At 40.0% G+C, this 13,323-nt stretch overlaps 1 protein-coding gene across 6 annotated transcripts in view; it reads right to left on the bottom strand.

The window, feature by feature from the left end:
• cgn (cingulin) overlaps positions 1–13,323 on the bottom strand; it is a 138,725-nt gene that overhangs the window by 40,438 nt on the left and 84,964 nt on the right. For all 6 annotated transcript variants that reach the window (XM_062965276.1, XM_062965281.1, XM_062965279.1 and 3 more), the window contains 5 exons: positions 12,808–12,956; positions 10,740–10,881; positions 8,709–8,921; positions 5,302–5,508; positions 951–1,208 (listed from right to left, as the gene is read on the bottom strand). In XM_062965276.1, the coding sequence (XP_062821346.1) occupies positions 951–1,208; positions 5,302–5,508; positions 8,709–8,921; positions 10,740–10,881; positions 12,808–12,956 (969 nt within the window). The remainder of the gene's footprint in view (positions 1–950; positions 1,209–5,301; positions 5,509–8,708; positions 8,922–10,739; positions 10,882–12,807; positions 12,957–13,323) is intronic.

Here is a 13,323-nt window from a genome sequence, read left to right as displayed (position 1 = left end):
GAAAACACAACCCATCATCCATGCCTCCAGGTTGATACAAAAAAAAGAAAAAGAAAAATAAAGTCCTAATTAGAGGGAGAGAAATAATTGTTTTTATCCAATTGCTGCCAGTTAGAAGGCTAAGCTCCGCCCACTTATAGACTCCTAGCAACCCACTCAGCCTAGGGGACAGGCAGAGTTAGGCCTCACTTAGGCAGCTTCTGCCAACCCTAAAGTTCAAAAACATGCAAATGAGAGTACATGAATAGGTACTGCTCCGGCGGGAAGGTAACGGCACTCCATGCAGTCATGCCAGCCACATGACCTTGGAGGAGTCTACGGACAATGCCAACTCTTCGGCTTAGAAATGGAGATGACCACCAACCCCCAAAGTCAGACACGAGTGAACTTAATGTCAGGGGAAAACCTTTACCCTTGACCTAACTACCACCAATTCCTCAATACTTTATTTCCCATACCACCAGACTTCGTCACAGTAACGCGTGGCCGGGCACAGCTAGTACAGTAGAGTCTCACTTATCCAAGCCTCGCTTATCCAACGTTCTGGATTATCCAACGCATTTTTGTAGTCAATGTTTTCAATATATCGTGATATTTTGGTGCTAAATTCATAAATACAGTAATTACTACATAGCATTACTGCGTATTGAACTACTTTTTCTGCCAAATTTGTTGTCTAACATGATGTTTTGGGGCTTCATTTGTAAAATCATAACCTAATTTGATGTTTAGTAGGCTTTTCCTTAATGCCTCCTTATTATCCAACATATTCGCTAATCCAACATTCTGCCGGCCCGTTTATGTTGGATAAGTGAGACTCTACTGTAACATAATAATAGTGCTGTGGCTTCAAACATAAATGATGGGTCAAAAGACCCCTGGCGAGGCATGATTTCAAAACAAGGCTATGCAAACGGCGGTGGCGAGGATCCCGCTGCTCCCTGGCTCACCTCTTTGGTCAGCTTGCTGACGCTCTTGTCCAGCAGGCGCTTCTCGTCCTCCAGCTCGGCCTTGGCCCTCTTGAGCTGCTCCTTCTGCTTGACCTCTTCGTGGAAGGAGGCGCTCAGGTCCTGGTGCTCCCGCGAGAGGCGGCTGAGGCTGCGCTGGGCCTCTTCCAGGCGGCTCTCCAGCGAGCGCTTGGCCAGCAGCAGCTCCTGCTCCTGGTCCGAGGCCTCCTCCAGCGACGCCTCCATCTGCTTGCGGTCTCCCTGAAGAAAGGGACACAGCGCTGCCTTGAAGCGGACGGGAAGGCACGGCTTCGCAGACAACATTATTCTCAAGGAATGCACACGCACTGCGTGGCAACACACAAGGGGACAGCTCCCTGTTGCAACCTACAGTCTCAACATTACCTCTTCCTGCAGGCCATCCCAGTCTATTTCTCCCTGCATTTTAAATGGATTACTATTACTACTATTATAAAAGGTAAAGGTTTCCCCTGATGTTAAGTCCAGTCTTGTCTGACTCTGGGGGTTGGTGCTCATCTTCATTTCTAAGCCAAAGAGCCGGCGTTGTCCGTAGACACCTTACAACAGGGGTCCCCAAACTAAGGCCCGGGGGCCGGATGTGGCCTTCCAAGGTCATTTACCTGGCCCCCGCCCTCACTTTTATAATACAGTAGAGTCTCACTTATCCAACATAAACGGGCTGGCAGAATGTTGGATAAGCGAATATGTTGGATAATAAGGAGGCATTAAGGAAAAGCCTATTAAACATCAAATTAGGTTATGATTTTACAAATGAAGCACCAAAACATCATGTTAGACAACAAATTTGGCAGAAAAAGTAGTTCAATACGCAGTAATGCTACATAGTAATTACTGTATTTATGAATTTAGCACCAAAATATCATGATGTATTGAAAACATTAACTACAAAAATGCGTTGGATAATCCAGAACGTTGGATAAGCGAGTGTTGGATAAGTGAGACTCTACTGTACAATATTTTTATATCATTTTAAATAATATAATATATTGTATATACATATAATATTGATAATAATATTATGTTATCTATATATATAAAAGAGTGATGGAATCCTGGTGACTGCCAAAACAACAAAACTAAACACCCCACAACCTCGAAAATTGACAACACAACCCCTCATCCACGCCTCTAGGTTGATACAACAAAAAGAAAAGAAAAATAAAGTCCTAATTAGAGGGAGAGGAATAATTGTTTTTATCCAATTGCTGCCAGTTAGAAGACTAAGCTCCGCCCACTTGGTCTCCTAGAAACCCACTCAGCCCAGGGGACAGGCAGAGTTAGGCCTCACTTAGGCCTCTTCCACACTGCCTATAAAATACAGACACCACCAGACAACGCCACAGCAACACGTGGCCGGGCACAGCTAGTACAATATAATACTAATAATAATACCATATAATAATATTAATTCTATGTTATATATTACATATAATATTACAGTATAGTGGTATAGTTCAATATAGTAATATATAATGCTAATATTGTGCAATGCTAACAATATATTGTACGTACATACAGCTGCTCTGAGTCCCCTTCGGGGTGAGAAGGGCGGGATATAAATGTAGTAAATAAATGTAGTAAATTAATAAATAAATAATTTTAGACTTAAGCTTGCCCAAAGTCTGAAATGACTTGAAGGCACACAACAACAACAACAACAATCCTAATTAACTTAACTATCTCATTGGCCAGAAGCAGGCCCACACTTCCCATTGAAATCCTGATAGGTTTGTGTTGGTTACAATTGTTTTCATTTTTAAATATTGTATTGTTCTTTCATTGTTGTTGTTGTTTTGCACTACAAATAAGACACGTGCAGTGTGCATAGGAATTTGTTCGGGTTTTTTTTAATGATAATTCGGCCCCTCCACAGTCTCAAGGATTGTGGACCGGCCTTCTGCTTTAAAGGTTTGAGGACCCCTGCCTTACAAACTATATGTACAAACTATATGTACATACAATATATTATATTATTAGCATAGCACAATATAAACATTATATATTACTATATTGCACTATAGCCTTGCCGCTTCAAAGCCTGGCCGCTTTCCATATAGGGGCATCCTTCCTTGGGCAGGTTGAATGGGACAGAGTAGCCTTGTGGCTTCAAAACCTGAAAGTTTTCTATCTAGGGGAAATCTTGGTTGACCAGGTTGAACAGCACTGAATAGCCTTGCTGCTTGCAAGCCTGGCCGCTTTCGACCTTGTGGAATCCTTGGTTGGCCAGGTTGAATAGCAATGAATAGTCACAGTGCAGCAAGTATGAATGCTGCAATTAGTCTCCTTGAATTAGCATTTAATTGCCTTGCAGCTTCAAAACCTGGCTGCTTCCTGCCCGGGGGAATCTTTTGTTGGGAGATGTTAGCTGGCCCTGGTTGTTTCCTTTCTGAAAACAGGGGATGTTGCTCTTTATTTATTGTCCTGATTTTAGAGATTATATTGTTCTGTATAATTATACCACAGTAATTATTATATACTTATAATTTTATATTATTTGCTTAGAACTGGATTATATGAGGCCCCTCCTACACAGCTGTATAAAATCTACACTGATCTAGATTATATGGCAGTGTGAATTCTAGATAATCCAGTTCAAAGGAAATATTGTGGATTGTCCTGCCTTGGCATTCTGGGTTATATAGTTGTGTGGTAGGGCCTTGAGTCTACACTGCCATATAATCCAGTTCAAATCAGATAATCTGAACATTTATTATTTTTCTCTATTTTCATTGGTATTATTACATTTATTATTTTACTCTATCATTATTGTTAGTATTACATTTATTTTACTCGATTTTTATTATTATTAATACATTTATTATTTCACTCTGATATTATTATTATTACATTTATTATTTTACTCTATTTATTACATGTATTATTTTCCTGAATTTATTATTATTATTATTATTATTATTATTATTATTATTATTATTATTATTATTATTACATGTATTATTTTACCCTATTATTATTAAAAGGATACATAAGCACATTTACATTGAAGAAGATGAGAATAATGATTTAATCAGAGCTGGACAGTCTTATCTTAAATTATAGTTTTATGTAAATAGTCAAAAACATTTACCATATATACTCGAATATAAACCGACCCGAATATAAGCCAAGGCACCTAATTTTACCACAAAAAACTGGGAAAATATTGACTCAAGTATAAGCCGAGAGTGGTAAATTTCAGAAATAAAAATAGATACCAATAAAATGACATTAATGGAGGCATCAGTAGGTTAAATATTTTTGAATATTTACATAAAACTGTAATTTAAGATAAAACTGTCCAACTCTGATTAAATCATTCTCATCTTCTTCAATGTAAATGTGCTTATGTATGTTTTTAATAATAATAGAGTAAAATAATAAATGTAATAATACAGTAGAGTCTTGCTTATCCAACGTAAACGGGCCGGCAGAATGTTGGATAAGCGAATATGTTGGATAATAAGGAGAGATTAAGGAAAAGCCTATTAAACATCAAATTAGGTTATGATTTTACAAATTAAGCACCAAAGCATCATGTTAGACAACAAATTTGACAGAAAAAGTAGTTCAATACACAGTAATGCTATATAGTAATTACTGCATTTACGAATTTAGCACCAAAATATCACGATGTATTGAAAACATTGACTACAAAAATGCGTTGGATAATCCAGAATGTTGGATAAGCAAGTGTTGGATAAGTGAGACTCTACTGTACTAATAAATAGAGTAAAATAATAAATGTAATAATAAATAGAGTAATATAATAAGTGTAACAATAATCGTATCAGGGTGAAATAATAAATGTATTAATAATAATATTAATTTATTATTCATTTATTTGGATCTTTTGACCCAAATCGGGATTTTAATATTATTGTCTATATTGACTTTTATGACTGTTTTTAATCATGTTGAAGTTTTACTGCTCAGTTTAATGTTTTATCTGATTTGTGCTGTCGTGTCTGGGCATGGCCCCATGTAAGCCGCCCCGAGTCCCTCCGGGGAGATGGGGCGGGATATAAGAATAAAATTATTATTATTATTATTATTATTATTATAAAAACAGAGTAAAATAAACATAATATTAACAATAATAATAGGGTATCTATTTTTATTTCTGAAATTGTTTTCCCAGTTTTTTGTGGTAAAATTTGGTGCCTCGGCTTATATTCGGGTTGGCTTATACTCGAGTATATACGATATACTGTGTTTCAACTTCATATCCACACAAATATTGAATTGGCTTTAATTTCTGTATTTGCTTTGTTTTAAGTTGCCACTGTAACTCTGCATGAGTCTATGACTCTACCTCCATCTTGGCAATCTTCTCCTTCAGCCGGGCCTCGATGCCCTGCCAGTTGTCCGCAAAGTGCCGGTACTCCTTGAGCTGCGTCTCCAGGCTCAGGATTCTCCGTCGCAGGTCATCGTTCTCCTCCTGCGTCTCCCGCAGCGTGGTCTCCACCGCCTTCTTGGTCTGCTCCGTGGCCTCCTTCGCCCCCTCCAGGGCCGCCTTGACCTGCGGAAAGAACAGGAAGGAAGGAAGGAAGGGCAAAATGAGCATCGTGTAAATCAGGCATGGGCAAACTTCAGCCCTCCAGGTGTGTTGGACTTTGTAAGGATGTTATGAGTTAACAGAAATTATTAATATGATTTTATTTGTTTGTTTAAAAAAAAAAAAGAAGGAGTTATATATTAACGAAGGCAGGCTTCGCATAGAAGCCAGCTGGAAACAGTATACAACAGGTTGCCATAGCAACATAGCCTCTCTTTGGAGGAGAAGGGGCGTGGCTTAGTTGGCAGTTAAAGCTTAAACCCTTTTAAAAAAAAGTTAGTTGCTGTTCGACTTTTGAGGAAGTTAGGGGCTGTTTGAATCAGCCGACGAGAGGTTGCTCTTTGACAGCTTAGAAAAGCTGGGAAATTGAGGCTTGTTCACACAAGCAGATGGCAGCTTATTGTCATTCAGGGAAAGGCTGAGGATATAAGCTGACCGGGAGTTTAGTCTAGAGGGAGTTGGTTTAAAAATAAATAAATAAAAAAGAAGATCAATCCACAGCTTGATTGTTAAAGTGATAGTTAGATCACTGTTCTTTAAAGAGAAGTTGTTTAAGAAGTATTCATACAAATAAGACTGCACTGTAACTCAAGATCCTGAAACGTCTATATATTGCAACCACAAGCTTATGTACAAATAAACTTGAACTTTGTTGTTGTTCATAAAGATCAGTCTCCTTGCCTCACTCTGCGCCTGGGGGAAAGCCATTACCATTTACCATTTATCATTTACGTTAAAAGACATTACCTCACGTTGGTGGCAGTTACCGTACCTTCTTATATAAGTTACCATATTTACTCATATAAATTCCTTAGTTCTGTTATCCTTCCTTATCCTCCTGATATATATACTCCCTCCAGACATATTTTCCCTCCATATTTTAAGGGCTGTTCACAGACTTCAACTCCCACAATTAAGCCTTGGGGATCGCTTGTGCTCAAAATCCCAAATCAAAAAACACATGCACCGTGTTCTCATTCCATGGGCTTTTTTGTGCACATTCGCACATGCAAAACAGCTTGGAAGAAGCAGGCGGAAAGGGGCCTATTGGTAGGGGCCTACTGGTGAGCAGACTGCTACAATAAATCACTCTGACCATGAGGTCATGAGTTCGAGGCCAGCCCGTGGCGGGTTGAGCACCCATCAATTAAAAAAAAATACCCTGTTTCCCCTAAAATAAGACATCCCCAGAAAATAAGACCTAGTAGAGGTTTTGCTGAATTGCTAAATATAAGGCCTCCCCCGAAAGTAAGACCTAGCAAAGTTTTTGTTTGGAAGCATGCCCAACGAACTAAACACCTGAGCATGCATGATCGGTAAATGTATGTACCATAGAGTGTTGTACATGGAAATAATGGGAGTAACAAGAAATTCTTGATAGGATTCACAGTTTGTCTGGTTATGCTGGTTTGTGATGACAACTACTGTACAGTATATAATACATGTTCATTTTTTTGTTCAACAATAAATGTGAATTCTTCTTCATGGAAAAATAAGACATCCCCTGAAAATAAAACCTAGAGCATCTTTGGGAGCAAAAATTAATATAAGACACTGTCTTATTTTCAGGGAAACACGGTAGCCCCTTCTCGTTGCTGACCTAGCAACCCGAAAAATAGTTGCATCTATCAAGTAGGAAATAAGGTACCACTTATAAAGTGGGGAGGCAAATTTAACTAATTTACAACGCTGGAATGAGGAAGTGCCGTCAGAGTGGATGATGAAGCAGCTGCTCCCCCCTGTGGCCAGAATCGAACATCCCCTCTGGAGAAGGTTAAATTGCCTCTGCGTCTGTCTCGGTTCTATGTGTATATGGGCATTGAATGTTTGCCCTATATGTATATAATGTGATCCGCTCTGAGTCCCCTTCGGGGTGAGAAAGAAAGGCGGAATATAAATACTGTAAATAAATAAATAAAATAAATATTTGGTATATTTAACAGAGTATCCAGGGCTATATGTGAGGTTAGGGTCAGAAATGGGTGAGAAAATGCACTTTATTCACTCCCTGGCCCTATGATACTCTGATGTACAAGTCCTTAGTAAAGGTAAAGGTTTCCTCTGACGTTAAGTCCAGTCGTGTCCGACTCTGGGGCTTGGTGCTCATCTCCATTTCTAAGCTGAAGAGCCGGTGTTGTCCATAGACACCTCCAAGGTCATGTGGCTAATGGCATGACCGCATGGAGCGCTGTTACCTTCCCCCCAGAGTGGTACCTATTGATCTACTCCAGCTTCTCCCAACCTAGCAGTTCGAAAATATGCAAATGTGAGTAGTTTGATAGGTACTGCTCCGGCGGGAAGGTAACAGCGCTCCATGCAGTCATGCCAGTGGCCACATGACCTTGGAGGTGTCAGGATGGTGTTTAAAAGTTATCAGCTCCGCACCACCCTGATTTATTGGTGATTCAGTCCTCTCACCAATCCATCCTCAGTCAAACTGCTTGCCCGTCCGGATAAGCAGCACCGATAAACGTCATCACAGTCGTTAATCAGCCGTTCGCAGCGGTTCTAAGACTTTATTCTGTATGCAAATTATTTACAAGTTACAAAGTCCATCGCTCATGGGAGACATGCTTTCTTAAGCAAAGCAAAGCACGTCCTCAGTGAAGCACACACTGCCGATAACAGCACATTGCACAGAAGATTGACGAACGTCCTCTCAGACCGGAAGTCACGACCTGTTGGGTCCGCAGACTATCACTCAAACTGGCCTGCCGTTAACACTTAAGCTGCTGGAAAAACATGTCCGGAATACACAGCTGCAAACCTCCAACAGTAAAAACACTTGATTCATCATTTCACCCTTACACCAAAAATACACCAACAGGAGGTGTCTACGGACAACGCCGGCTCTTCAGCTTAGAAATAGAGATGAGCACCAACCCCCAGAGTCGGACATGACTGGACTTAATGTCAGTGGAAAACATTTTCCTATATAGTTAAGTTCAAACGAAAGCCCCTTGACAGCAAGCAAAGTGCCAGCTTAGGAGCCTTCCCAATTTATTTATTTCTTTATTCACTACATTTATACCCCGCCCTCTCTCATTCCGAAGTCAAATGTACATACAATATATTATATCACTAGCATAGCACAATATTAGCATTATATATTACTATATTGTACTCTACCACTATAGTGTAATATTGTTATACAAAGCCCTTGCCTTGAAGGCCTCCTCGGAATCCTTCCGGAGCTGCTGGGCGTCCTGCTGGAACTGGCGCTTCATCTCGGCCGCCGCCTCCTCATGGCGGGAGCGCTCCTCCTTCAGGGCCGCCTTCAAGGAGACCACCTCCCGCTCGCGTTGCCGCCGCACCTCGTCCTGGGCCTGCTTTTCCAGGGTCAGCTCCCGCAGCTGGTCCCGGACTTCGCGCAACTCCTGACCGGAGGAGAGGAAACAAACGCCTCAGTGAGAGACACCAGAAACCCCTCTCCCCATTGCCGTGGGGAAGGCTGACCTAGGCATCGGCAAACTTTGGCCCTCCGGGTGTTTTGGACTTCCAACTCCCACAATTCCTAACAGCTTACCCCTTTGGAAACTGCCCTGAGTCCCTTCGGGGAGATAGAGCGGTATATAAATAAAGTTTTTTTTATTATTATTATCATTACTACTTTATTATGACACAGCAAACAAGATAGATATGCTGGACTTCGTATCACAAAATCACAAGTCGAACACTTCCCAAGTGTCTAGGACTATGTGATGTATTATTATTATTATTATTATTTTATTTTATTATGACACAGCAAACAAGATAGATATGTTGGACTTCGTATCACAAAATCACAAGTCGAACACTTCCCAAGTGTCTAGGACTATGTGATGTATTATTATTATTATTATTATTATTATTATATTATGACACAGCAAACAAGATAGATATGCTGGACTTCGTATCACAAAATCACAAGTCAAACACTTCCCAAGTGTCTAGGACTATGTGATGTATTATTATTATTATTATTATTATTATTATATTATGACACAGCAAACAAGATAGATATGCTGGACTTCGTATCACAAAATCACAAGTCAAACACTTCCCAAGTGTCTAGGACTATGTGATGTATTATTATTATTATTACTTTATTATGACACAGCAAACAAGATAGATATGCTGGACTTCGTATCACAAAATCACAAGTCGAACACTTCCCAAGTGTCTAGGACTGTGTGATGTATTATTATTATTATTATTATTATTATTATTATTATTATTATTATTATTATTATTATTATTATTATTTTATTATGACGCAGCAAACAAGATAGATATGCTGGGTTTCGTATCACAAAATCACAAGTCGAACACTTCCCAAGTGTCTAGGACTGTGTGATGCATTTTCGGATGAAGCGTGAAGATCCCAGTAGGGTGGCCTTCTGCAGTTGGCAGATCGTAATTTTGTCAATGTCTATTATTTCCAAATGCTGGCTGAGATCTTTTGGAACGGTACCCAGTGTGCCCATCACCACCGGGACCACCTGTACTGGTTTCTGCCAGTCTTTGAAGTTCAATCTTGAGGTCCTGATAGTGGCTGAGTTTTTCCTGTTGTTTTTCATCAATGCGACTGTCACCTGGGATGGCGACATCAATGATCCAAACCTTTTTCTTTTCCACAACTGTGATGTCTGGTGTGCTGTGTTCCAGAACTTTGTCAGTCTGGATTCAGAAGTCCCACAATATCTTTGCATGCTCATTTTCCAAGATTTTTGCAGGTTTGTGATCCCACCAGTTCTTTGCTGCTGGGAGGTGGTACTTGAGGCATAAATTCCAACGAATAATTTGGGCCACATGGTTGTGCCTCTGTTTGTAGTCTGTCTGTGCGATTTTCTTACAGCATCTGAAGATATGATCCATGTTTTCGTCAGCTTCCTTGCACAGTTTGCATTTTGGGTCATCAGCTGATATTTCGATCTTGGCCTTGATTGCCTTTGTTCTGATGTCTTGCTCCTGGGCTGCAAGGGTCAGGCCTTCTGTCTCCTTCTTCAGGGTCCCATTTGTGAGCCAGACCCAGCTCTTCTCCTTATCAACTTTTCCTTCAATTTTGTCAAGGAACTTTCCATGCAATGTTTTGTTGTGCCAGCTGTCAGCTCTAGTTTGTAGTGCGGTTTTCTTTATTATTATTATTATTATTATTATTATTATTATTATTATTATTATTATTCTTCCTGGGATGTCTATGGTAACAAACCAACCTTTCGGAGGGCGCTGGCCTGTCCGTCGTTCTCAGGGCCGTTCCGGACCTGGTCCAGCTCCTGTCGCATTGATGTGACGCGGTCACGCATCTCTTTCAGCTCCTCCTCAAAATCCTCCCGCTCTACCTTCACCTGCATCAGCCTGGAGGGAAAGAAGAAAGGAAGCAAGCAGAAAGAGAGCCATGATTGTAAGGAGAAATGACAGCAATCTATTTGGAGACATGATGGCCTAAGAACATTTGCATTTATAAGTGTAACTCCAGCCTATATAACATATATACTCGAGAATAAGCCGACCCGAATATAAGCCGAGGCACCTAATTTTACCTGGTAAAACATTGACTCCAGTATAAGCCGAGGGTGGTAAATTTCAGAAATAAAAACAGATACCAACAAAACTACATTAATTGAGGAATCAGTAGGTTAAATGTTTTTGAATATTGACATAAAGCTCAAATTTAAGATAAGACTGTTCAACTCTGATCAAATCATTATTCTCATCTTCTTCCATGTAAATGTGCTTATGTACCCTTTTAATAATAATAGAGTAAAATAATACATGTAATAATAATAACAAATACAGGAAAATAATACAAGTAATAATAATTAGAGTAAAATAATAAATGTATTAATAATAATAAAAAATAGAGTAAAATAAATGTAACAATACCAATAATAATAGAGAAAAATAATAAATGTATGCTGGGACTCAAGATAGCTTTTATGTGTCTAAAAGATTACAATAAAGAAAGTACAAAAAATCAACAATACAACTGAGTAAAACACATCTCATCTCTGGTAATTTTCTTCGTAAAGTGGACTATTACATCTCTTGGTGTTTTATTTCTTTTTGAAAAGTTTGTATTTATCCTGTATGTCCTGTCTGTTTTTTCTTGGATTTCATGTTCCGAACAATCTAGCAAATTCATTAGAATTTCAATTACTTTCTCTCTTAAAAGATAAGACAATTCGAGAGATTTTTCTCTGGGTTCTTCCTGGATATTTCTCATCTATATATATAAATGAGTGATGGCATCACGGCGACCAACAAAACAACAAAACTTACAGGCCCCCCAACCTCAAAATTTGACAACACCATCCACGCCTCTAGGTTGATACAACAAAAAGAAAAGAAAAATAAAGTCCTAATTAGAGGAAGAGGAATAATTCTTTTTATCCAATTGCTGCCAGTTACAAGGCTAAATTCCAACCACTTGGTCTCCTAGCAACCCACTCAGCCCAGGGGACATGCAGAGTTAGGCCTCACTTAGGCCTCTTCCCCACTGCCTATAAAATACAGATTATCAGATTTTAACTGGATTATATGGCAGTGTAGACTCAAGGCCCTTCCACATAGCTATATAACCCATTTATAATCTCATATTATCTGATTTGAACTAGATTATCTTGAGTCCACACTGCCATATAATCCACTTCAGTGTGCATTTTATACAGCTGTGTAGAAGGGGCCTCATACTTCGCCACAGCAATGCGTTGCCGGGCACAGCTAGTTCTTAACTGAAATTCCATTGCCCAGAGAAACTTCATGGGAGTGCTGGGACTCGCTGCCATGTCCCTCTTTTCTTTATGACCCAAAAACCTCCAGGGTTTGTTTGTCCAATGAGACACTGAAAGTAAGGAGATTGTTCAACAGGTTTATTTGGCCAAATTAACCTGCCGGGTGAACCAAAAAAAAGTGCCACACCAAAACTGGGAAGCAGCTTAGTTTTAAGAATACTTGGACCTTCCACAGATATATAAACCTCACTTGCCTTGTCTCCAACAGACCTCAACAACCTCTGAGGATGCCTGCCATAGATGTGGGTGAAACGTCAGGAGAGAGTGCTTCTGGAACATAGCCAGACAGCTCAGATAACTCACAGCAACGCAGTGATTCTGGCCATGAAAGCCTTCGACAACGCAATGTATACAGGCTGTTTCATCCCCCTGCTTTCGAACTTTCCCCTTGTCTGAGCTCTGCTTTCAGAGGATACATTTCCATTTTCCTTCATTTCTCTGATGCCTTCAAGAGTCGAGGCATAACACCACCGCAACCGCATGGCCTTACTCTTGCTTGGCGTTGCGCAGCTCCTCCTTGTTCCTCTGGAACATCTCCTTCCAGTGCGCCGTCTCCTCGCTGCTCTCCTCCAACTCCCGCTGCAGGCTCCGCACCACCGAGTTGATCTTCTGCCGCTCGGCCTCCAGACTGGCCTGGTCCTACGCGGAAAAGCACAACACTCAGAACAACAACAATAATAACACTTTATTTATATTTATTTATTTGTGATATTTATATCCCTCCTGTGGAGAACTTTATTTAAATATATCTATATATATAAAAGAGTAACGGAATCCCGGCAACCAACAAAACAACAAAACTAAACGCCCTACAACCTCGAAAATTGACAGCACAACCTCTCATCCACTCCTCTAGGTTGATACAACAAAAACAAAAGAAAAATAAAGTCCTAATTAGAGGGAGAGGAATAATTGTTTTTATCCAATTGCTGCCAGTTAGAAGGCTAAGCTCCGCCCACTTGGTCTCCTAGCAACCCACTCATCAGGGCACAGACTACCTTAAAAT

Source organism: Anolis carolinensis, unplaced genomic scaffold, assembly GCF_035594765.1.
Source record: "Anolis carolinensis isolate JA03-04 unplaced genomic scaffold, rAnoCar3.1.pri scaffold_14, whole genome shotgun sequence".
Classification (NCBI taxonomy): Eukaryota; Metazoa; Chordata; class Lepidosauria; order Squamata; family Dactyloidae; genus Anolis; species Anolis carolinensis.
Note: the sequence above shows the minus strand (reverse complement) of the source record. Positions and strands in the feature narration are given on the sequence as shown.